Consider the following 25,143-nt stretch of genomic DNA (forward strand, 5'->3'; position numbering starts at 1 on the left):
TTTTGGACCCTTTTGGGGAGCTGGTCGTATACATGCCAAATGCTTCCTAGGTCTTAGGGGCGCAGTGATGGGTATTCATTTGCCTGGCATCTGCTATGTGAAAGACCGTATCTACATTCACTGTCTACAGGGGCAGGTGAAAGGCAACCCAGCAGTAGCTACTTCGTTTGGCACTTGCATAGCATCCCCAAAACCTCCTGAAACGTTTATACATTGGCTAGGCATTTAGGCCCGTGCTATTTGGTTAAGGTGCGTCGAGAGTGTTGCACTGCATGCAATTGACAACGCATACCGATCATTGTGGCAATGGTGAGGATGGCGATGAGGAATTGAGACAGATAATAGCGAGAATATTGCTAGTCGCTTGAGCTCTAAAATGGCGACGTGTGATATATTTTCCGGCGCGGGCTTTGTATCCCGGGTACCACTGTTTTTCTTTTCTTTCTTTCTTTCTTTCTTTTTTTTTTTGGGACCATAGGGTGCATGTAATCTTTAAGGGTATATTGAGTTGGGAAGTTGTTTGAGGGGGTGTAGGATATTTCTATTATTAAGGGTGAGTAAGTCTCGCGGGATCGAGAGGAGTACGTGTGGAAAGGTGTATCTATGCGTGTAGCCGTCAAATATGTTGAAAATTTATATGTGGAGATAGTACAAGGATAATTGTTTTGATTTGGTTGCAGTGTTGGATTCATTGCACGAGAGTCAATATTAATACTAATCCAAACCTATCCGATGCCAGATCTGCTTTGGCTTGAGTAGCGAGACACATGTGAATGAAATATCTAGGTATAGCGGAGAAGGGGATAAAGGGTTTCAGAAGAAAAAAATCGGCAGTTTGAAGATATCTGAAGTAGAAGAGAGACTTTGGAGTCTAATGAACAAGTTAGGTCAAGGGGATATCTGGATATCAAAGTTGCGTGTTCCTCCACGGCACACAGTTGGAATGGCAAGCCCTGGTATGAAGGGATGCCGCCCATGTCCCGTTGCATGTCGTGCTGGTTATTTGGAAAGTTGAGGCCCGCATACATAGCCTGGAGGCCTTCTTTGTTATAAGAGGCATTGACCGAAGCTCAATTGTTTCAATAGATGTGAGCCGAAGTTTCGATACCGTTTGTCGGTGACTAAGGAAATTTCTGTGGGTTTAATCATCGGAGGTCGTCGGCATGTCATTCCATTGCTGGCATTCGGCCTTCGGGTTGAGCAAACTGAAGAATTTGGCGCTCGAATCCCTCGAGTGTGATGTTAAAATCCGCGGATTTTAACATGAGGAAAGAGAGTAATAGCTCAGTGAATTGGAATTGGAGCGGCTGAGGGATTTGCTTGAAGCCCTCCATTATATCGCCCACAAACCAAGCCCGGTCCGGATTTCTCAGGTCGAGGTCACAAATATCCTGCAACAGTAGCCACGAGAATGACTCAACAGGAAAATTTGGTTCGAGATGCTCGTATATGTTTGCCGTGAGGTTGTCAAGGTACCGTATACACCCTTCTGGCGAGTTTCGTTGGTCCCATAGCGCCTTGTTGAGGTAAACTAATGAGGATACACGGCACAGATCGGAAAGTTCGTACCTCAACACCCATACTCGTTCTATTTCGGGCACTTGAGAGGGGTGAGGACCTCCGGATAGGATTGAATGGAGTGGGGTCATATATTCGAATGCAGCTTTTCTTTGAGGTGCGGTGGATGTAAATGGGGGTGTGCTATGGCTGAAGGCCAAAGTCTCCGCGTTGCGAAGAAACGAAAGCAAATGCGAAGCGTGCTTTATGTCAAATGGAAGGTCGCGCTTGAACATCGTTAACCGCGCGTAATGGGTGTAAGTATCCCCCGCAAGTCGTTTCCCTTCAAGACTCCTCAAATTCTGAACTGCTTGGTCCAAATAATGACTCGATTTCTGCCTGCTCCCGTACCTAGCTTCCTGTATAGATAGTGCTGTGAATACCATTGTAGAAACACTATCTCCCAGGCACTGACCTTTCCTGAGGTATGTCGTGAGCAGGTTTTCGGTAGTAGAGATATATGATGAACACTGAGTGTTGTTTTTAATTCGACGCACGGTAGCTAGATAACGAGCTGAATATGTCAATATGCAGGCATGAAACGTCATTGGATGCTGCATCGCTTCTCTAAACAAAGATTTCTTCATGAAATGGTTTTGCCCTGACCAGGAGGTTAACTTCGACATCCAGCAATCCATCAAATGCCGATCTTCGTCATTGAACGACCAGGGCAAAGCATCAAAAGGATCCACTCTGCTGGAAGAAATCGTTCTTTGGGAAGATAACGATCTAGCTGCGTTCTCTAATCTTGGGCATTCTCCAGAAGTAAACCCGCCCGCATGGATTTGCCCAGCTTCAGTTTTCTAAAAAGGGAGGGGGGTTGTTAGAATGCACGATTGATATCGCGCTGTATGAATAAATGAAGGGAATACTACTGAAGCAATTCTAGGGTAACATGATGTTCGATTTTCGTAACATACTTTAGATAATGAAGTTGTTTGCGGTTTTGCGTAATCACCGCCATTGAGCCTTTCTCCTGAAGCTTCTTCATCCAATTTTTTTCTCCATGCGAGATATCGCTGCTGACGGGGCAACTGGAGGGAGGTACTATCAAATAGAGCAGCATTTTTTTCTTTCCTCCGGCTTTGGATGTATTGCTTCATCACATGTGAACGCTTTCCCTTGCTCGACGAACTCTCATTGACGAAGAAAAACTTAGGGCTGGGGGACTGAGCCGGAATACATGCAGTCATCCTTCCCATTGTTGGCAGTGGTTGGGAGTTCGGATCTACGAGAAGTTAGCAACCTAAGCCGTCAGGCTCAAGGCCATTGAAAGATTAGCTGTACCTTGGTTCTTTTCTTTTCCCCGGCAATCGTGGGTCGTCATAATGTATTATTATGATAGTTGAAAATGGAGCACTACTTGTGATGCTAGAAAATTTCCAGCCATCATCACAGGCGCTGGAAAGGCTCCTTCAAACTGAGGTGGTATGGAACTCCAGGGACCGGTATACGAGTAACTTTATAGACTAATAATTTAATTAAAACTGAAAGGAGAGGAATTTGTCGGGGAGGGGCGGGGTTTGCTTCCAGTGCTCAGGTTGAGCGCTGGTTGGTGGTGGGGTGGTGGTTCAAGATTTGAGGAATGCGCGAGGAATTGAGACAGCTTAAGAGTAATGAGGTGGAGGAATGTCTGGCTGTGTCTATAGCAACACGCAAGAGAGTATTCAAATACTGCCACTTAGTTGAAGATAAAACATGAATCCTCAAAAGTTGGACTGAAAAGTTTCTGGTCACCATTCGCTTGTCTTCCGCCTGTGGTGTTTATTGTGACTTGGGAGGAATGCACACAAGCTAAGCTTCGGTCGTGCTGAGCCGGCGCTAATCACGGCCACAATTTGTGCCGTCGATATCATTCACAACGGGTGGCTACAAACTTTGTCGCCAGGGCTGAAAAATCCTAGCTGGTAAGCCCGTATGTCGCCACTAAATTAGTTATGCAGGCTCTGAATTATTCAACGTATAATTTGCAAACATTCTTGCTGTGGCTCAATATGTAGATCGTGAGTATAATCAACAGTTGGAAACTCAACACAACGGGATGATTGCAATAGCTGAAGTTGTCAGCAGCTCGGCAATGTGTCTGCTCGAAGACGCGAGCGGAGTCGTGCGTAGCAGCGAAGAATACGGAGAATGCATTCCCTAATTACCTGATTCGGAAAAGATGAAGCTGGAAAGGTCATTGGCAATCGATGACTAAGCAACTCATTCAAAACCACTTTACGCGTGTCGATCGGTCCGTTGTAATTCCGTGGCGCGTTCGCGACTCCTACGCGTTTCCTCCCACTTGGAACATTTTGTTTGAACATCATTCTCAACGGTCCAAGTGTCCCAATCGCCTTTCTTTACGCACCTGCTCGAGCTCTGGGTTCTTGTCGTATTGGGACCACTTTCAGAGAGCCTCTGTTTTCACACCCCTCGACGGAGCACCCCCTTGATATCAGAATTCCAGTGAGAGCCACCATGTCCAGTCTGTTTGACGCTATTCTGCAGTCCGAATTGGGCTCCAACGCAGGAACTGGGGAAAGACCATTTCCATCATCAGATCAGCCACCCAGCTCCCGGCCTCATCCCCCCTCAGAAAGCAATGGCCAAATGAGCGAGGCGGAGGGGTTCGCGGATGATCAAGTTGTTGGCCCAGGCGGTTCCCTTCCTAGACGTCCAAGACACCCGCTCTACGGGAGAGGTCCCCCACCCGTCCAGGACGTTGCGGGCGAAAAGGTTCAACAAGCTTTTGAAGAATTATTGGAGACACATGTCGAAGAGCCCTCATCCTCAGGCGTGCCTCCGTCGTCCGAAATACTCAGCAACAAATACTATATTGCACAAATTCATGGGTTACAACGATACCAGCTTTCCACTCTCTACGTCGACTTTACACACCTCACCTCCCTTCCAAACCAGATTCTAGCTGATGCCATTGCCAATCAATATTACCGATTCCAGCCTTACCTGACAAAAGCTCTCCACAATCTCATCGCCAAATATGAACCCCAGTATTTTAGAGAGCATCGACAGATAAACAGCACATCATCCCAGGCCGGCACGTCGACCTTAGCCGCCGACAGCACTGAGCCTGACTCATTGGCAGGAAAGACAAGACACCAACAAACAGACAAAGTGTTTTCCCTGGCTTTTTACAATCTACCACTAGTGTCCAGACTACGACAACTCCGAACTGCTCAGATAGGGAAGCTTCTTTCGATATCTGGGACGGTAACTAGAACTTCTGAAGTCCGCCCGGAACTTGCGTTAGGTACTTTCATTTGCGAGAGCTGTAGTACGGCTGTTGAAGAAGTGGAACAAACGTTTAAATATACTGAACCGACACAATGCCCTAATCCAACATGTGGGAATCGTATCGGTTGGCGATTAGATATCCGTCAGAGCACATTCATCGATTGGCAGAAAGTGAAATTGCAGGAATCGTCCCATGAAATACCAACAGGGAGTATGCCACGCACCATGGACATTATTTTACGAGGAGAGATGGTCGATCGAGCCAAAGCTGGAGAGAGGTGTATTTTCACTGGCACACTTATCGTTGTCCCGGATGTTAGCCAGCTAGGACTCCCTGGGGTCCGTCCAGAAGCAACTCGAGACAACGGGAATTTCCGTGGGAGTGATGTCGGTGGGAGTGGAGTGAGTGGCTTGAAATCCCTAGGTGTTCGCGACCTCACCTACCGCCTTGCCTTCGTTGCCTGTATGGTAACTCCCGATCTAACCACCCCCGGCCGTGCCTCTTCCCAGCAACTTAATGGTCAATCACAAAATATCCTTGCATCCTTGAATCAGACCGATCAGCTAGAAACTTATGAAGATGAGGCGCAAGACCACCTTCTGCAAACACTTACGCCTTACGAAGTACAAGATCTTAAAAATTTAGTTCATTCTGAGTACATTTATTCCCGATTAGTGGACTCGATTGCCCCTATGATTTACGGTCATAGAGCTATTAAAAAGGGCCTACTATTACAGTTAATTGGAGGAGTATCCAAAACCACGCAGCAGGAAAATATGCAAATCCGTGGCGACATTAACATATGCATAGTCGGAGATCCTTCCACAAGTAAAAGCCAATTTTTAAAGTAAGACATATGAATACCTTTCTCTAAACTAGACTCTTCTAACATTACGAAAGGTATATCTGTTCATTGAATCCTCGAGCTGTATACACCAGTGGAAAAGCATCTTCCGCCGCTGGTTTAACTGCTTCAGTTGTCAAGGACCCAGAGACTGGTGAATTTACTATTGAAGCTGGCGCTTTGATGCTCGCGGTGAGTTGGCTAACTTTTCCAGAATCCTTGCCCTTTTCTACAATATCGCTGACCCTTAATTCTAGAATGGGGGCGGCATTTGTGCCATTGATGAATTTGACAAGATGGATATTAGCGACCAAGTCGCCATTCACGAAGCAATGGAACAACAGACCATCTCTATTGCTAAAGCCGGCATTCACACCACCCTAAATGCACGCGCAAGTATTCTGGCTGCTGCTAACCCAATTGGTGGACGATACAACCCCAAAGCCACACTCCGGGCAAATCTCAATTTCAGCGCCCCCATCATGAGCCGTTTTGATCTTTTCTTCGTCATCCGCGATGAGCCGAATGAAGCCGTGGATAGAAACCTCGCTGAACATATTGTGAATGTCCATATGAATCGCGACGATGCTGTCGAACCTGACCTCACCACCGAGCAGTTGCAGCGATACATCAGATTTGCTCGAACTTTTCGACCTGTTTTCACTGAAGAAGCCAAGGAGCTGCTCGTGGAGAAATACAAGGAACTCCGTGCCAACGACGCTCAAGGTGGGCTTGGAAGAAGCAGTTATCGAATTACGGTCAGACAGCTAGAGAGTTTGATTCGATTATCTGAGGCGGTTGCGAAGGCCAACTGTGTCGAAGAGATCGTGCCCAGCTTTGTCAAGGAAGCGTTCGACCTCCTCAGGCAGAGCATTGTTACCGTTGAAAAGGATGACGTCGAGGTTGATGATGAAACTGGTGACCAAAATGCCGATAGCGCCTCTGGAATTCGCGATGCGGCACCCCACCAGGATAGAGATGGGGATAGCCCGATGCGTACAGGCGATGATGACGATCATGTCAATGCGCCTCATGTCACAACCCAGCAGCCTCAAACCCAGAAGACGAAGATTACATACGATAAGTATATGCGAATTCTTAACATTCTTGTCCGACGGGTCAACGACGATGAGGCCAATGCAGGGGATGGCGTAGAGCAGGAAGATTTGATAGTTTGGTATCTTGAGCAGATTGAATCGGAGCTGAATAGCGAGGAGGAGATGGAAGCTGAGCGGTCATTAGCTGTTAAAGTCCTCAAGAGGATGGTTAAGGTAAGTTACTTTTGTTTGTTGGGCGCTATTCAGCCCTTGTCCGCTGGTAAACATTAAAACCCAGAAATTTAACTTGGCAATGCAATTCAACAGGACAATATTCTCATGCTCATCCGGGGCGAAGGCCTGGTCGAGTCAGACGACCAACAGCAGCAGCAACAAGAGCAAAGAGTTGTATACGTCTTACATCCTAACTGTGCGGTCGAGGAGATATAAAAATTACCCGCGGTATTGTTTCAGACGTCGATACTTGGGCTACAAATCCCAAAATACTTGTCATATGCAATAATTTCACTGTCTCTCGGTAGTTGTCATTCATATATGAGGCCATGCACGGTGTCTGGTGGTTAGTGGGTTAGGGTTGGGTTTGTAATGGTTTTATAGACGCGCGTTTTAGCCATCATTTTAGCTGTTTGCACATGGTCATTTGTATCACATATTGACTTCTTTTTTTAACTGCCTTTCCTTTTTCGAAAATATGTGTGGGCAATTCAAATTACAAGTTTTCAGGAAGTTCGATTGTGATTTGAAATTTGTTTTTTTGTAGTTTGCGAGATATCTTGGAATTGTTCCAATTTCAACTCGACTCCCTTTCCTCTCCAAATAACATTCAGTCTTCGGCTTGAATCACAAAAGCTAATTTTTTTTGGAGCAGATTGAAAGTAAACAAACGACTTCAATTTGTGTTTTGCCCCTGAATTATTCAGTACCGAGGAGAATTCAAGGTATTCAGCAGTCTGCAACTCAGTAAAGTAAGGAAGAGTGTGTGCCTTCTCCTACTGGAAAGAAACTAGTTGTCGTTCCACCTTGAAAAAAGAAGCAAAAAAACGGAGAATCAGAATTGCTTCCAGCATCACCTGCCAGGGAAGCAGAAAGAAAAGCGAAAGAGAAGAAAAAGAAACTAGGACCCGAAGAGGTCCAATAAAAATATGGCGTTTTTTATCCGAGCCGTAACTAAGCGGATCAGTCCTGGTGAGATATGGAGTGTTGACCACGACCATTTTCAGCTTAAATAATAACCAAAAATCATAAAAGAAAAAAAGAAAAGAGGACGGATAGGAAATCCATCCACAAAGGGAAGACTAGAAACTTCTGAGCGCAGGCGTACGGTTCACTCCATTGAAAATCTTTTGATTTTCACACGTCTCCCCTGGCCTTACGCTTCATGATTCATGGGAATATCAGAGCGAGTCAGGGTCAAGTTGTCAAAATCATTAATGGCCCTTAAAATGTCGGGAACGACAATACCGTCGTTGTTTTCAGCAGATATGGCACCTTCAAAGCACTTGGGAAGATAGAAAACTCGCTCATGGGCAGCTTGGGCAGAGCCCTCAACCTCAGCAATAACGGGAACAGCGCCTTCTGTGGTTTTAGCAAGTTTGCCATCTCCAAGGCCTTTAGGAACCTCGCAAGATTCTCCGCCATTAACAGTTCCACTTCACCAAGTGGTATTTGCGAACGCCTCAGTACTCCCAATACCTTCAATCCCCAAAGCACTCAGAGGCGTAATATGAAAATCCTTGGAACCAGTGTTGCTGGCCGAGCTTTCGCATTTATCGGCCTCAGCATGTCCAGGATCTTTGCCAAATTCGCCATCAAGTACAGTTACCCTTGCTGCTTCACACCTCCGCTCGGCCTCCTCATCTGAAATAAATCTATACCCGGTTTCCGTGCCGTCATCCTGTTCAACACCCAGAACAGTACAGAGACTCGCAAGGGAGTCTCGTGAACTAAGGACTTCAGAGCCCAGCACCCTATCAATATTGTTCGATTTATCCTCTTGTATAAGTTGCAAACGGTCATCGATGCTATTTCGTACTACAACCCTAACAAATTCGACCTTCCTCTTTTGGTTAATACGAAAAAGTCTGAAGAATGCCTGATATATATGGTCAGCATTGCTGTTAAATAAAGATGGGGAGCTGGTAAAGTAATTAAGGTTCAAGTACATACTTGTTGCTCGATGGCTTCGTTCCACCAGAGGTCAACCAAAATGCATTTATTTGCAGCTGTAAGGTCAAGCCCAGTACCCGCTGTTCGGAGAGAGCATACCAAAATACGGATTGCCGGGTCTTTAGAAAATTCTTCGATGCATTTCTCGCGTTGTCGAATCGGCATTTTGCCAGTGAGCTTCGTCGGTAGTGAGTGACAGAAACACGGAATAGATGACCAGAAACAACTAGAGTCCGTGTAAACTTACTGACAGATGACCCCAGCGATTTTCCTGACACATTGAGCCAAGAACGTGGGCCATTCCAAGAAACTGGGTGAATATCACCACTTTCGTTTCAACAGAATTTTTGAACCAGTTTACCAAGCAGGAGCTGATTGCCGTTAATTTTGCTCCTGGCATTAGATGGCCAACACAAGCCACCCAATTCATATCTTCGTTTGAGCTCTCAACCTCAGAGCCCTTTCTATCGGTCTTTTTTCTTGACTTTTTGTGAGAATTTACCATACCAACTGGATTTCCTTCCAGCTGGGGTGTGGCGCTAGTGATGAGCGACTCTAAAGACCTACAGGATACAGTTTGGTCGACAGCCGCGCCACAATCGCAAACAGATCCAGCCTGAATCACAGCCTCACTAGCGCAATCTTGACAGTAAATATGCAGGCATGATGTGAGAAGGACTGAAGTTGGTTCACGGTGGCATTTGATGCATTCTTGGGACACATTCTGCTCTCTGCAGGGAGATTTGAGGGCATCAACGAAACCATTGACTAAGTTTTGCAGCTTTGACGCTTCAGGACTTTTTGAGGCTTCGGGACTCGGCTGATATGCTGGAGGGGTCGATGGCTGTTCTTGACTATTTCCCCGCAACTTTTGCTGTCGAATGAGATCTTCAAGTAAACTGCAAATAGCCGCATCATTTCGTTCTAGGCATTCACCCAGGCTACTTCGAAGCGACTGGAGCTCACGAATGGTTAGGAAGTCTTCAAGCACACTCTGCGTTAAAAGTAGGTGGCTCGTAAACATCCGAAGCCGTAGAAGCAAGGTAATATGGCTTTGATACTCCTTTTTGAGTTTTCCGGGGGAATTCGAAAACACTGCTTTTTATAAGTACTTATCATTTTGTTGACAATCAATAAGAGGAAAGATCACCGTGATGTTGTTCCAAGTACATCGCAATAACCTTCTGGTAGAGCTCCCTTTCTGTCGCACTGAAACTGATCACAATGTCTCTACCCATTACATCCGGAAGTTTGAGAATTGGAACACCAAACAATGTTTCTTCATGACCACGCTTCAGCATACATGTGCGCAGCAGAGTGTTAATCCACGGGTCCTCGGTGTCATGGTACTAGAAATAATCCAAGTTAGAATGGTTTGGATGGAAGGAATTATGAACAAACGGACCTTGAGTTGTTCCTTCACGAACTTTTTGTAATCACCTTCCAGTGGTACCTGAAGAAAATGAAGGTATGGATATAATTCATGGGTGCCACTGTAGCAATTTCATTAGCATCCAGATTAAGACTTAAAGCATAGCTATATTTCCGTACTTGTGAAGAGGGGTTCCAGAAATTACCCAACGGCAATGCCCAGAAAGCATAAGAACGGCAACACTGGTTTGCGAGTCATTGTTTTTTATTTCGTGGGCCTCTAAATGATCCATCAGCTTTAAATTTAGAATTCGGCCATATCGGTTGTTAATTGTACTGTACTTGCCGTCCAGAATAATTCTCCTAAATTTCATGCGATGAAGAGGGCCTTTGTTTTTTTCTATAAATTCCATCCGAAGCTGTTTTTTGTCGTTTTCTTGGATGACGCCGGGAGGGGGTTTAAACTTGGGGATAGAAGATCGCACTTCAGAGTATGTCGTTATTCTGAACCAAGTTAGCGTTCGCCCATATGCTTGTTATTGATCGTTGCTCCTGACATTACGCTGCAACTGCGGAAAAGTCCAATATCGTCGGTGGATTTAGGTTTAGAACGAGCATGGTACTCCATCACAGGTTTAAGAACCCCCTTTTTGCAGTGCTGAGCAAACTGGTCGTTCCTACATTTTCGAGTTAGGTTTGTAATACGGTGCTCTGAACTGTGAAATCAATACCAGTGTTTTGTAAGGTGAGATGGTGCCACAACCAGTGTCACATTGTCGGTCCCTTGGTTGATCTCTTGATCATCCACTATGTTGACTTCGGCCTTGGTTAGCTAGGTTTATCCATATTTTAGGAGCGTTGTCGTGGACCTATAGCCTGGATAGTTTTCCCGAAGCCCATCTCGTCACATTGGAAGCCGCCAAAAGGAGGTATCGTGGATTTTTCCCGATTACGCTGTACCCTGTTAGCCAGATACTTCCATGGATTAAGGGAATTTGTAAATTTACCATAAATCCTGCCCCTATTAGCTATAGAAGGTTAGCTAGAGGAGGACAGAGGTATAAATGGGAATTTTCACCTGGTAGTGAAACAGGGAGGTGGCCATATTCGGATGTAACCAACCACCACGTCCATCTAGTTTCGGTTTTTTCGTGAATGCGAGCAACGCCTGATTAAAGAATTGTCTATCTGTTAGAGCCTCCTCCCGGGTCTCGGTTGGAGCATTTGCCACCATATCTTTTAACGCTTGATTCTGGTTTTTGGTTGAGAAGGATGGGATTTCAGGCTTCTCTGCGTTGGATTGCGCATGCTGAATGCTGCGCTGAATGCTGTTGTTTGCACCAAGCCTGGACAACGTGGGAATATTCTTTTGCCAATATTTCCGTGAGGATTTCGACCCTCGTTTGACATTGGGGCCATTTCTTTTCCGGGTTTGCCTTGGTTTACTCTACCACAGGTGAGAAAACAGCTATACAAAAGGAAAATTAGAAAGAAAAGAGAAAATCCAGAAAATCCTCACCTCAGCTGTCGGTTCATGAGAGGCATTAGATCCAGTACATGTCTCGTCCAACTCAAACGGAGATACTAAAGTGCGCTTACGATTTCGAGTAGTTTCGGTAACGTCATTGCCATAAAGAATCGAAGGTCCAATATCTCTTTGTTCGTGCTGCTCATAGGCTGCCGGGTCTCCAGATAATGCTAGATGGCCGGGACACGGATTGACATTACTTGATAACCCCGTGTTTTCGTCTGGGCCTGGGGAGCAAAAGAGGCTATCCTCACTATAGTTTACTAAGTCTCAATAAAAATTTCCCTCAATTTGGTGTCTTGGATAGGACTCACTTCCGGCGCTGGAATCCACCACCACCATGTTCATCTGTGGAACTGCATATCGTTAGCTACATCAATTGGAAGCGCAAGGGTGTTCATACCTGGAATTGGCATCATAAATAGGCTGCTGGGATTGCCTGGGCTCGAGATTGTTATCATTTGGACTGCTTAGGTGGTGAAGGCAAAGCATCTCTATATCCTGTGATTGTGCGAAAGTAGATCAGTTTCCCATCATTCTAGATGTAAGTTGGGAAGGAGTTCGTGCCATTAACTGTGCATTTGCGCATGATTGAGCAGAAATATTTCCAATAGTAGACAAATAGACTCGAGTGCCAATGCCAGTATCGTTCGTGGAGGCCTCCATGCTTAACTTTTGGAGACAGCCTCAGCAATGTTCGAATGATGGGCCACTTGACCCAAAAACAACCAGTTATTTGAATTCGAACCGGCTCACTTCTGGTTGAGTTAGCTAGACTAACAAGCAGAGGCTTTGTTAAACCAAATATATTGAACTGGGAGAGCTGAAGAGTGATAGAAAAGGGTTAAAAGAAGATCATATGGAAATGCGAGTAAATATATCGGCTTAGAGATCTGCTATGCATAGGATGAGACTGACACGAGACACTCTTGTAGTCTTTGAGGAGGAAAGCTATAGGGCCGACTGACAATTGAACATAGAATACTGGTCGATATGTGAGAATAAATTGATAATTTATTCTCAATCTTCTTGCTGTGAGAAATTAAGGACAGAGCAAGAAGTAATCGCTTGATAGATGGGAGCGTCCTTATTTGAGACACTAAGCTTTAAGGGATGGAAAGGTTAGTTAGCAAAAAAGCTTGCGAGAATGAAGCTGGCAGGAAGATACTTCTCATCGCAGCTAAGCAAAGCCTATATTCTGAGTTTTGGTAAAAACGGAGGAGATAAGTTGACCGTAATGCTGCGATTAAGGTTATAGTGCGCAGTCATATGGGAGTTACGAACAAAATGTTTTGCTTTATGAGAGTGTTTGTAATGTACGACGCTGATAAATAGGTCCGAATTGAGTTGAATGAACGTCTCCGTGTGCTCAGCTCTGGTAAATCAAACCACCGAAGAACCAAAACGCGCCTCAATCAATGTTAGCTCTTAGCTCACTGCCAAAGGCAGTTCTTGGGGGAGAAAAGAGGTCTTGTAAGCATGATTTGGAGCTTTACTTTGAAGGCGGTTCAAATGCAGACTTGGATGCCGTGGTGAGAGCACAAAGCATCTAATACAGTAGATTTTAAAGCGTGCACAAGACCTGAAAAGAAAAAGGTAGCAGGAGCTAGATATGTATAATACATGGATTCTCATTTTGCTTTCTATCATCTCAAACCGCTCATAGGGAGGGATTGGGAGATGCCGAGCTGCAATACCGATCAAAGGGGAACGAAGAAAGTTCGGATTAAACGCTCAAGGTTCACATATCAAATGATGAAAAAGTAGTATGCAGCCAAAATGAAATGAAAGAAGAGGGAAAAAAGGAACGAGGCGATGATAAAGTGGACCAGTAGTCAGTAGTATCTGAAACCTCTGGCGGGGGATTCGAGTAACCAACTTTAGGAGTGCTCTGGAAAGAGGCGATATGTCAAAAAAACCCATGCGGGGACATAGAAGTGAAAAATTCCTGATCGGTGGTAAACTCCATTCCTCCGTACTGGTACTGAATGATGTTCGAAACAGCCCGAGTGACCCCAAGATCAAGCATGATGGAGGGGTAATGCTGAACACATACTGTTGCATGGGGCTGGCGCCATGATCTATGATTTACCGTACAGCACTTTAAGCCACGGGTTCCACATCGCAGAAACGCGGTGCTCTTGTGCTCTTGTCCATGTCTGGTTGTCGACGGACGTCAAAAGTAGGTTTGATATAGCCGTCACGTGTTGGGGTGGATGGGTCTAGATCGCTTAGCTGATGAGGCTCCGGCCAGCTCCTCATCTTCACCGCCTCTTGGCCGAGTCGAGCTTACTTTTGTCCACACTATCCGCTTCCACCCGCCATTCACACACTTCGTCCCCATCGTCAATCGCGCCGCAAGTGCTCTGTCCCGCTCCGCCTCATCGGTTGCGGCAGTCTGAAGGTGACATACTCGGTTCTGACCGAGTATTCAAGTCTGCGCCTTGCGCTTCCTGCCTCTGGAACCTGATCAAAACGTCATATTTCCAAGCATCAGGTTTAGTTTTAGTTCCAACATCCTGGTCTCCCCGCACCATATCACAGCCAGCTCGTCTTATTCGGATGATGGTTTTTACAAATGGATATCATATGGAGGCTCCCTTCCGGCTGACATTTCTAAATCGCTCCACGTTACCTCTCGACATTTGACTTTAAACGCCGCTCGTTCTTCTGACTCCCAACATGTTGGGAAGACTTCTCAACACTGCGGCATCGTCGCTCCATCCTGCTGCGTACGGCTCTCGGAATTCAAATCATCTTGAATCTGTGACTGAGGAAGAGCATACGTCTGGGCTCTTGTTCCCAGATTCGACTCATCTTCGACGATCGAATACTCACGCCTATCCACTCCAAACTAGTGCTTTGTCTCCAAATGCTTCAGCTGCGAACAGCTTCGACGATAGGGGTGGACTCGAGTTAGATGCAGCAAAGGATTTTAGAGTCATCGTTGCTCAGAATGCACTGGGTGATCGTGATGAACCCTGCATCCTTCTCGACACCCAAGATGCAAGCACCCCAGGCGGTATTGTCGGACTTGGCCTAAATCAAAGGCCGTCAGAACAAGAGCGTAGCCATTCTCGGAGTTCGAGCCTCTCAAAACCTACGAAACGGCCTACGGCTCACAAGCCCCATGCATCAGATGTAAATCAATTTTCCGGTTCATCAAGTCTCAGAGAATTTGACTCCTCGATGTCGGGTGCTTTATTCCGTGCGAGGTATCGAAGTTCCGCATTTCTGCCCACCTCAGATGATAATAGACATTACCAAAGTCGCACGAGCGCTGATTCAAATGAATCTGGCCTTTTGAACTGTATTTTCGGCAGCAGTGCTTTCAGCTACCGTGAATCTTCCACCAAAATGCATATCCTTCCAACGGAAACAGAATCAGCTGGAGATGTCGAAGGATTCGGCCCTCACGGCCTCAATCGCCGCCTTACACTCCCCCGCGCCTATCCTAGTGGACCTAGTTCGAACTCATCCAGCTCGTCCCAGGAAAAATTAGGTGATCTGAGGTTTACTGCGCCCGTGAAAGTTACCGTTCTTGTGACGAGAATGTTCAGTGTAAACCTTCCTGAGAGTCGCAACTCCTCAATAGAGCCCTCGGAACAATTATCTTCCCCAAACTCTCAGCCATTTAAGGACTCGGAATTTCCATTTATGGACGCAATGAAACGGAAGAAAATAAAGGAAAAGAAGACACCCATGTATGCGGTTGCAATCACGATTAAACTGCCACTTGCCGGTCGTGGTAATAGCTGCCAATCGTCCCGGATTGGGACTACAGGACAGCCTTCCAATTTGATTTCAGCCTCCCTTGATTCTGATCATAAATTCATCAGGGGCTTTTTTGATGACAATGCTGGACTAGCAGCGACTTCAAATCTAGATGAGAGAATCGATATCTTGGTTGATCATTGGGATGTCATCACACGCACCTTGTCACACCTTGAGAAATTAGCAAGCAAAGAAATTCTTACAGCTCTGAAACGAGTTGACCACTTTTCAAGTCAACAACCGAAACCTGCTAAGGCACCCAACATGCAGCGAACAAACCAAAAAATTGTGCAACTCTCTCCAAGGGCGTTAACAGGGGGATCAAGCCTTAGATCCGAGGCTGTCCGGGCCACTCAAAGGATCAGCACGGCACTTCGAATTCCTCACGTTGCAACAGGCCAAGGTCGATGGGGTGTTTGGAGAGAAGAAGCGAGGTGGATCGCAAAATTGCTAAGTGATAAGGAACATAATTTCTTCTTCCTCGTGCTAATAACCGCATTTTTGGGAAATCATACCGAATGGTTAAGCTCCCTTGGCCCTGACTGGTACAAGCGACGATATCACCTACAGCAGAGGGCTCATCAAGATACAGAATTATCTATACCCAGTCGAACGGTTATTGTTTCAACTGATAAAATGACTGCCAGACGCTTGATATTTGTTCTGTCTGCATTTTTACCAGCGCAGCAACGATCGGACGCATATGCATCCCCTTTAAGACCCAGCACGTCAACTTCTCTACGCCATGTCTCCCAGAGCCCCCCCAGTGTACCTCTCTTGAGGCAGGAATCTCTTCGGCGCACAATAAATAGACGAACTCGAGCTCGCCAACTTCACGATGATGAGATTGACGGGCATCGACGCTCACCAAGCGCTTCCTCGACCGAAGCCGGAGTTGTACCATCTGATGACACTGATTTCGTCAAAGTTGTTTCTGACCATTACAAATTCCAGAGGGACTCCGATGTTCGATCAATAAGGACAGCCAGTCTACCCATACCGTCCAACATTGCTAGCTCCAGAAAGAGCGCCGCTGCTACTATTGCTGCTGCTGCCCCTGGCACAGCGACCCCAGTTCCACACTTTGCATCGCAACGAGATAAACGTGGTGCTGGTGGGGGGAGGCGTTTAGCTTCAGATATTAATGGAAGCGCAGCCTCAGCCAATCTGATCCAGAATCTCCGTAGAAGTGAAAGCTCCACCCTCGGCTCAGAAAGGGGTGAATACCAACCATCTAGTAGGTGGGGTGGCTTACTTTCGGGGTTTTGGGGTTCCCGCGAACCCACTGCTGCTTCAAGCGGCGGTCATTCACCGCCAGTAGGCAGCCTAAAAGGCAAAGCCCAATCCGCCGTCCCTGATAAAATCCAAGACACGATGGAAGCACTAAACGATGAGACTGGGAAAGCGGCCGCCAAGGATACTGCCAAAACAATCGACAATATATCGATTCCAACATTTCCTCCACCTGGTCAGGCTTTAGCTGAATCTGCTGACTCCAGAGAAGCGAGAACAAAACCAGATGTACAAACACCCAATTCTCCCATGAAGCTCTCTGTTGGATTGCATGATGGAGTGATCGACGTTGAGGTACCTTTACCAGGTTTTATCTCTCTCTCTTCATCAGGAGACTCAACCTTAGCTTCACCCAAAAAGACCCGTACCTCAATGACAAGTCTTGATGGCATTGGTTCCGTTCATAGTTCAGGTTCTGGATTCCATCTCTCGAGTAATAGGGACTACGATGGAGTACATGTCAATGTCGCAGGTTGGCTAAAGCACTACCATGAAGATTTCCTTCTTCAAGCTGTCCACCCGTATAGCACATTGGAAGCAGATATCAAACGCGCGATGTCTGCTGAACCTACTCCCCCTCATATTCTCTTACCATTCCTTTCTGACTTTGACAGAACCGTCCATGAGAAATGGGTTGATGTGTGCACCACACTCATAGCCGATACGAAAACCTTTACTGTGAAGAAAGTGTCTTTGCGGCGCAGAATCACCAGCAACGTATCTCGAACAACTTCCCAGTCTCAAGATAATTCCCGCCAACCTTCAATCTACGAAGCTCCCGAAACACCATCTTCCATTTCACAATTTCCAAATTTTTTCTCTGGGTCTACCAAGACACCTACATCTCCACGGTCACCGCAATTAGATCCATTTGATGTGGAAGAGATGTTTATTGAAGAACCGGTTATGGACCTTGACCCAACCCTGGTTGATGCCGTTGAGAAAGTTTTAGCCCGGAGTGGGCAATCATCTATTGTTCATTCTAGGGCACCGTCGCCAAACAGGAATCGTAAGGATAAGCCGATGAGCAACCAAGAGCCAGATAAACAATCTTCCAATCCACAGACAGAGCCTGTCTCATCCATCGAGGTCCCGCGGAATAAATGTCGACATATAGTCCTAGGTGCTCTTGAGGAAGTTGTCCGCAGTGTAACAGCAGAACGTTGCCAGGAAGAACACGTCCTTGCGACTGGCGATTCACCGAAAATAATTTCCGCACGCCGTGGAAAAGGTTCAGGCGCAGTTGCCGATAACACCTTGAGAGAAGGGATAAGAAAATGGCTCACCGATATCGAAGAAGCTTGCTAACATTTTCCGCCTCATGCCATTTAATCTCATCTTCTCCTTTTGTCCGTTTCGTAACATCACAGCAAATACTCTCTCCAGTTCGGGCTTGTCTGTCTCAAATTTATCTGGTATCGGAAATATTCTCTCTCGCTTCAACCATTCACCCGTTCACCATCGGTTGTGGTCCTACTGCATTTTGTAAATATTTCTACTTTTTAATACTTTTGGTGTGGTTGTTTCCCACAACAACAACACATGAGCCGGAGGGCGCCCTAAGACCTCAAGTTTTGGTTTAATTTTCTTCAAAACATTATCCCCGAGCATATGATACCCTACCCTTTCATTCTGTGTTTATTCTGTATTGGTGGCACACATCCCAGCCCCTACTAATTTTCAGCTTGATGCAAAGTCTTGTTAATTCTTTTCCAGAAGTCCATCTCTGTGGAGCTTACGTGATCTTATAGTCGCTCTATTTTAATATTTTTTAACTCATCGCTATCTCTGTATTGGCATGTTCCACATTCAACTTTCTGTATGCTTGTTTTCTCTCGGGCCATACATTTCGTTCCAATCTTCTTCGCTGCATTTATCATCTATTCACTGAATTTACATAAGGCTTCACTTTGAAATTTGAAATTTGCATGTTCTGCCTCGTGCATGATTGGTTCCTTATTTTATTTTTTAATATGCGCGCAACTCTGCTTCCCGTGGTTTGTTAAGTGGCCCAAACCCAATACGATAGCCTTTAGAGGCAGACAGGCATATGATATCTCGGAACTGCCTAAACCCGGGTATTGGGGTTTTACTTCCTATTACGTCATATACGGATTTCGCGCCGCATTATTAATAAGTTTGCGTCCCTGCGCGAGGAAAGCTCAAGAGCCCTAATCATCATTTTACTGATACGTTTCGTATTTTCGCCATCTATTTGGCGGGTCATGAAAGCGCCTTTGAAGGGGACATTCTCTGTTTCAAAGTGAAGGGAAAGTCGTTCATAGTAGCCGCTGTCCTTCCACATACATACATCATTTCTTCTCTGAATTATTTAATGGCAACCAGCCGTTACTGGGTGCTACATGAATTCCGTTTCCTTGAGTACGATATGTAGATTGTAAGTTAGTCCGAGGTCGGGTAGGTTTACGTGCTGTGGAACACTGTTGTCAATTATATTTTCACATGCGCGCTATTCATATCATGTAAGTATATATCATCAGACTTCATACTCGTTCGTAGTTTCATGGCTATCATATTGAACGGCAAAACATCTCGATAGCTGTCAATGGGACATCGAGCAAATTTTCAAATGAGTCTAATCATACATAAAAGCCAATCCCTAACACAGTGGATGGAAAACGAGAATCAGATATAACCATAGCTTGATTTTGGGAATAGTAGCAACGAATTTGGTCCGCAATGCCAGTAGACGATTTATCATCCAAAAAAAGCTGCGGAAGTCAGCGGGATAGACAAGAGAGCTAGAATCACTGGGTGAATAAGAATAAAATTCACACAAATTGGGATATATTGCAATTATGGAAGTTTAGATAAAGGCAGAAAGAACGAAGTTAACTGGAGGACCTATTCATCTTAGAGATGGGGGGACTTGACTGCCTTAGTTTTTGGGCTAACAGAAACGTGCATCCTCACATCCATAGTCCCCGCGTCCGTCTCTGGTGCTTCCATAATTGGGGGCGGAGAAACATGCCGCCCAACAAGGCTAGCTGGCAACTCCAAAGTCGGGATGGACGCATCCATGGTAGATGGCACACTCGGACTGACTTTGGAAGAAGTGGGTTTCAAATGAACCGCTGCCTCCTCGAAGAATTTCTCTAGCTGATCCACATCACTACAGAATGCTTTGAGCTCCTCTCCGATCTCCCTGGTAATTCGGTAGGAAGAAGGAAGCTCGGTTTGGGGAACGTGCCCGGGTGAGTTATCAAGTGATGCGCGGACAATGGGCGACAAGTGAGGGGAGCCAGCGCGGTCCAAGGCATCGTATGTTGCGGCGCGGGGACGGTAAAATTCACTTCTGTCAAGTCGGTTAGATTCTTTGACGGAGGGCCCGCGTGCGCTGTAGAGTCTGTTCGCGAGCAAAAGGAAGCAGCCGTCATCTGAGATCTGAGCAAGGACGGCACCAGTCTGGTGGACATACTGCGGAAATCGATAATCCAGTCGACCCCAGGAATACGATACGTCAACATCTGGAGGGAATGCATCAGTAGCTTCAAAATCGAGGACGAAGTCGAATTTTTTCAGGATTGCCTTGTGATAGAACTGGCGGTCGGAAACGCCTTGAGATGCGAAAGAAGTAGCGCTATAAATTGTGGGGGTTGGGCTTTCTGGGGGCTCAATCGCTAGCTTCACAGGATATGGACGCCTGAAAACTTGGGTTTCGACGATGGATGAAGCTTCAGATATTGGTAATTCGACCAATTTGAGACCGAATTTTTCTGCGGTTGCGGCCCACGATACAATTGCATCTTCCACAAGCTTCGGAGTTGCGTTCATCCAACTGAGCTTGATGTGGAAGCAATTGTCCGGATTATGCAACCGGTCGTAATGAAGCTCGATTATTTCGGGACGATTTGAACGCTTGCGAGTATCGACATCGATTTTCATAGACTTCGACAGGCATACAGAGGCTTTTGTTCTGGGAGATTTCCCCAGGGTAGGTGTGTTCGCCCTGCTGTCAGGATCTGCAGTTCCATTTATTGTTTTTGCCTGCGCAGTCTGAGAGACGTCTTTCACACCTTCATTAATGGGAGTATTAGGAATCGATTTTCGAGTTTGGAACCAGCCGCTTCGAGATTCCGGCCGAGCCACGCGATATTCATCAGTGATCTGATAAAAATAATTGCCGTCCCTGAAATTATGCCTTCGCTGGACATGGCAAATAAGCCCATGCTTCATCAGCTCGTTGCCAAACTCAACAGCCTCTTCGCGGGTATCGATATCGCGGAAATTTTGGAGCATCCAAGTAGTGAGCTCAACTCCGACAAAGCAGTTATAATGAAGACGCCAATGCCATCTTCTATCCATCATTCTGACACCCTTTTCACCCTGTATAGCCTGCGCCAAAGCAATAAGACTAATGTTGGATCTTTGAAGTAATTCAGACTCTGGAAGCAGTTGTAGAGAAGGGTTATCAAGACCTGGATCATCGAGTAAAAGTCTATCAAGTTCCGCAGCGATGACCTCAGATGGATTACTGGTTTGATATATAATATCCAATGGATTTTGATCTTTTTTATGAGTCGGTGCCTGGAGCCGCTTTTCCTCTGGCGGATCGTATCGATACCGTTGCCATATTTGAGTGAGTTGAGTGATACCAAGAAGATGTATTTCCTCCTCGTTATCCTCTTTATATGACTGCATCGGGCGCCTTGCATTTGCCAGTATCTGAACCGGTATCAGGACGAAACGAGTGCGCCAGAAACGAAGTTGTTCCGAGAAATTGACTAAGTGGTCCCGATAGCCTGCCAAAAATGCGTCCGCATAGTTCCAGTTATAGTCTTCCCGAGGCATTTGCAAATTTATAGTATGTTTGCAATAATTTGCGCTCAATATTGTTTTAACCACAGGAGTGTAGTTGAGCGCGAAAGCCTTGGCGTCGGAAAAGAGGTCTGTCACCGTTTTACGCGTGAATTTTGTAACCTCTATCTCCCCTCCAGCAACACAGACCAATTTGTGAATGATGTTGCCCATAGACATAAAGATGGTCATCCCATCCTTGGATAATGAGCGGGTGTTGAATATATTTAGCGACCCTAGCGAATGCTGGCTCGATGCTGCGTCAGCTAACCTCCCAACAACTATTTGGAAACCATGGGCAAGGCGTAATGCCACCATTTCACGTAGAAGTGCTTCTCGAGTCCTAGGAGTTTCTGCCACATCAGACTCGTCATTTTGGTAGACTCTGTACGGGGTTTGATAATACTGAGATGCGAGCTCTTCACTTGTTGGGAATTCCTCTGTTGTTAGTGGGAGACTTGCTGGCGACTTCAAGCTTTTCCACTTTACAGATGCAGTGCTTGGCATTCGGGGATATACATGTTGCCAGCGACCGAACCAACTGGATCGTGTGGATCTACGCTTAGACGGTTTGCACGGGTTGACAGGTAAAATCCATGGAGACAGCACCTTCGTTGGAGAAAAATCCATAGTCGGTTCATCCTGACTCGCAGTAAAAGCTAAATCAAATCTGCGACCCGTTCGGGTCATTGGGAAAGGTCCGTGGATTTCTTCACCTGCTCTTCGATCGAAATGTACTTCGGTTGATGTAGTCGAAAATGAGCTATCAATATCTTTTGGGTCCATATTATGCTCATCCTTTACTTTCTTGTTCGCGATTCGGATTGAAATGGGTTTCGATGGAGTAGCATTTGCGTTATCACTAAAAGGGGTGAAGCTTAGCTGAGGAGGATCTGGGGATTTGAAGGTAGGGTTGGAAACGGCATCCGATATAGGAGAATTCATGCTAAAATTTGGAGGCAGCTCCCCAACTTTAGCCGGTTTCTTATTTGTGGTCGACAGACCCTTCGCGTGTTCGTTATTTATTTCCGTACTTGCAGTCGCTCTAGGTGGTGTTGGGCCTAGCCCACGTAAGGCAAAGCTAATCGACCTGGAAATTCGTGGCTTGGTCGACTTTGATGCTTTCTTCATGCTTGATTTTTTGAAGGGCACCCGTTCAGGTGGGTATGCCTTCTGATAATGCGACCTTCCATCGTCTGATCGCTGGTGGTTATTATTTGGGCTCGTTGAATAATTGCCGGAATGCGTCACTGAACTGGTCGAGAAGCGAATTGATTGTTGCTCATAAAACCGAGTTCCCGGTGTCTCAAAATCGACGCGCTTAGCCTTTGAAGGTCTTCGTGTCATTCGCTCTTTCGGTGCTGTGTGGAAGATAACATGATCATATGAATCCATCCACTCTAGCATTTTCCGCTGTGTGGCGGGAATCGACAGAATATTCCTTCTCGAATCCTTGAAAGTTGACATTAAGGACCCAGCTCCAGTCTCTGTCAACGGAGGTTTATACGGAGACCCATGCGGAGATGGATATAAATCAGAAAGCTTTTGAAGGCGGATGTCAGCTGAAGACAGATAAGGCACACAGATATTTGATTGCTCGCTTTCCATGACACCCATCATTTGAATCTCATACATCCTAACCCTTGGTATAAATGTATTTACTTGTTTTTTCGTGGTGGCTGGGAGAGTGGATTTTGTGATTTTATTCACAGCTGTTCGGCTGTCGCGATAAATTTTTGGGTTCCAATAGGAAATGTCAATCCATTGCGGAATCCCGTAGCGCCAATTGTCAGCAACAGTGGCAGCTTGCGACGAAGGTCCGAGCGTTGCGTTAGATGATCGAGGACGGGAAACTTTACTAGAAAAACTGCCACCAGATAAATGAGAATCGGAAGGAGACGGACGGAGAATGGAATCCCTGGAGATAGAACTACCCGGTCTCGACGTAGGTTCACTCGGGAGACGATACTTAAATAGAGGAACTGAGTGCAGTGGCATGGGACTCAAACATATTAGGTCAATCCCAATGGTACGACTAGTGAGGACTTCTGAAGTCAACGCTAGTGCTTCATAGGAGACTTCAAATACGCCCGTTCCAGGAGATATCACAACAATTGACGTGCCTGTCCGTATAAGGTCACGGCCAATATGCTCAAATGCCAGGTAAGATGACGCAATATTTATCGCTTCCAATATATTACCACGCAGAGCAGAAGTCGGCCTTCCAGATATAGTTGGAGGGTGCTTCGGATCTTCCGGGAGCGAGTCTTCCGCCGATGTCTGTGAGTCCGGGAAGTGTGACGGAGGGATAGACACGTCCCGCAGGAAGATCCTGAATTCCTTTTTTAATTCATCTAAAATTGTCGTCCACTTGCCACTTGGCATATCATTGACCACAACGCGGTAGAAATCTTGGCTCTCAGGTCGGGAATCACGGGTTGTCCGATGTAGGTTGTTGTTGTTTAAGAAAGAAGAGCCGGGATTATCCGCCGCTAAGAGATCATACTGGACTCTAGTAAATAACACAATGGATACCAGATGGTGGGCATCGATGGCAGCCCAACGCTTAAAGAGTTCGGGGAGAAGACTATTGATGACCCGGCTAAAGAGAATGTCGCCAGTGCCTTCGGAATCGAAATCCCACATCTCTTTCGACATTTGAATGAAAAGGACATACCGAGCAGATTCACTCCGAAAGATTGGTATCGTCCGCGGGGAAAAGTAGCCTGAAAGTGCCTTTTTGCCGTCGATGTATATGGATTTGACGGTTGCTTTGATGGTCCCCATGAATGTGATCTTCTGTCCCTTATAGACAGGCTTATCTGCGAGTTCTGATATGGCTAACCTCCACATATCGGATCGGACCAGAAACTGGTCTCGAAAAGTGAGTTCCACGTGAGAAGCAGTGGATTTTTGCCGATTCTTGAGAGATATCAGAGCTTGGGAGTGGTTTTTGAACCCGAATATATTGGCTATATTACTTGTGATCGAAATTTGCAGGTTTGGGTGTCTGGCTTTAATATCTGCAGCTAAAGGCTTGACCAGAAATAGATACCGCCCATAGGTCGAGGAGGATTGAGACTTGTGGCCACCAACGCGTTTTGCAGCAGAATTGGAGCTTTGGTCGGAATCACCAGCATCTCGTAGCGTTCTCCCACTCGAATCAAGTCTGTTGGAAGACCCATGGAGCTCTCCTTGGGAGACACGGGGAGTGGAAAGCTCAACTAGGTCTCCCACCTTTAGCCCTATATCACCAAAGGCGCTAATATTAAATAGCACATCTTCTCTGGAGAAGTTATCATCATGGACCCAGAGAGAGCAAGGGCGACTGTTGGGTCCTGCGGGTGATTCAGGGGCACTTGTCTTCGAGATTCCATCTGCATGGTCTTCATGCAAATTGGTCGCCTCCGCGGCTGTTCCCATACTTGGGGTGCTAACTTGCCTCAGATGCGAACCCTTGACAGGCCCATGTGGGAGCATGATTTACTACCAA

At 46.1% G+C, this 25,143-nt stretch overlaps 5 protein-coding genes across 5 annotated transcripts; 2 read left to right on the top strand and 3 right to left on the bottom strand.

Annotated features, from left to right (window-relative positions):
• Positions 1 to 667: 667 nt before the first annotated feature.
• HCBG_04915 (uncharacterized protein) lies at positions 668 to 2,884 on the bottom strand (the record flags this gene model as incomplete). The annotated part of the gene is made up of 3 exons (XM_045431964.1): positions 668 to 2,360; positions 2,478 to 2,785; positions 2,845 to 2,884. 3 exons carry the CDS (start codon positions 2,882 to 2,884, stop codon positions 1,167 to 1,169), a joined length of 1,542 nt encoding a protein of 513 aa, XP_045287176.1.
• Positions 2,885 to 3,883: 999 nt separating this feature from the next.
• Positions 3,884 to 7,386, top strand: HCBG_04916 (DNA replication licensing factor mcm6; the record flags this gene model as incomplete). The annotated part of the gene is made up of 4 exons (XM_045431965.1): positions 3,884 to 5,645; positions 5,699 to 5,834; positions 5,900 to 6,913; positions 7,007 to 7,386. The coding sequence occupies 4 exons, from the start codon at positions 4,021 to 4,023 to the stop codon at positions 7,127 to 7,129; spliced, it is 2,898 nt and encodes a 965-aa protein (XP_045287177.1).
• Positions 7,387 to 8,069: 683 nt separating this feature from the next.
• Positions 8,070 to 12,257, bottom strand: HCBG_04917 (DNA repair helicase rad5,16; the record flags this gene model as incomplete). The annotated part of the gene is made up of 14 exons (XM_045431966.1): positions 8,070 to 8,349; positions 8,374 to 8,792; positions 8,867 to 9,043; positions 9,114 to 9,961; positions 10,017 to 10,215; positions 10,272 to 10,359; positions 10,418 to 10,741; positions 10,795 to 10,914; positions 10,969 to 11,044; positions 11,107 to 11,191; positions 11,245 to 11,265; positions 11,316 to 11,684; positions 11,757 to 12,018; positions 12,169 to 12,257. 14 exons carry the CDS (start codon positions 12,255 to 12,257, stop codon positions 8,070 to 8,072), a joined length of 3,357 nt encoding a protein of 1,118 aa, XP_045287178.1.
• Positions 12,258 to 14,447: 2,190 nt separating this feature from the next.
• On the top strand, positions 14,448 to 18,140 carry HCBG_04918 (uncharacterized protein; the record flags this gene model as incomplete). The annotated part of the gene is made up of 1 exon (XM_045431967.1): positions 14,448 to 18,140. The coding sequence occupies one exon, from the start codon at positions 14,448 to 14,450 to the stop codon at positions 18,138 to 18,140; it is 3,693 nt and encodes a 1,230-aa protein (XP_045287179.1).
• A 1,566-nt stretch (positions 18,141 to 19,706) lies between these two features.
• Positions 19,707 to 25,130, bottom strand: HCBG_04919 (vacuolar membrane-associated protein IML1; the record flags this gene model as incomplete). Its single annotated transcript, XM_045431968.1, has 1 exon — positions 19,707 to 25,130. One exon carries the CDS (start codon positions 25,128 to 25,130, stop codon positions 19,707 to 19,709), a length of 5,424 nt encoding a protein of 1,807 aa, XP_045287180.1.
• Between the last annotated feature and the right edge of the window lie 13 nt (positions 25,131 to 25,143).

Source organism: Histoplasma capsulatum (genome assembly GCF_000150115.1).
Source record: "Histoplasma capsulatum G186AR genomic scaffold supercont2.6, whole genome shotgun sequence".
Taxonomy (NCBI): domain Eukaryota; kingdom Fungi; phylum Ascomycota; class Eurotiomycetes; order Onygenales; family Ajellomycetaceae; genus Histoplasma; species Histoplasma capsulatum.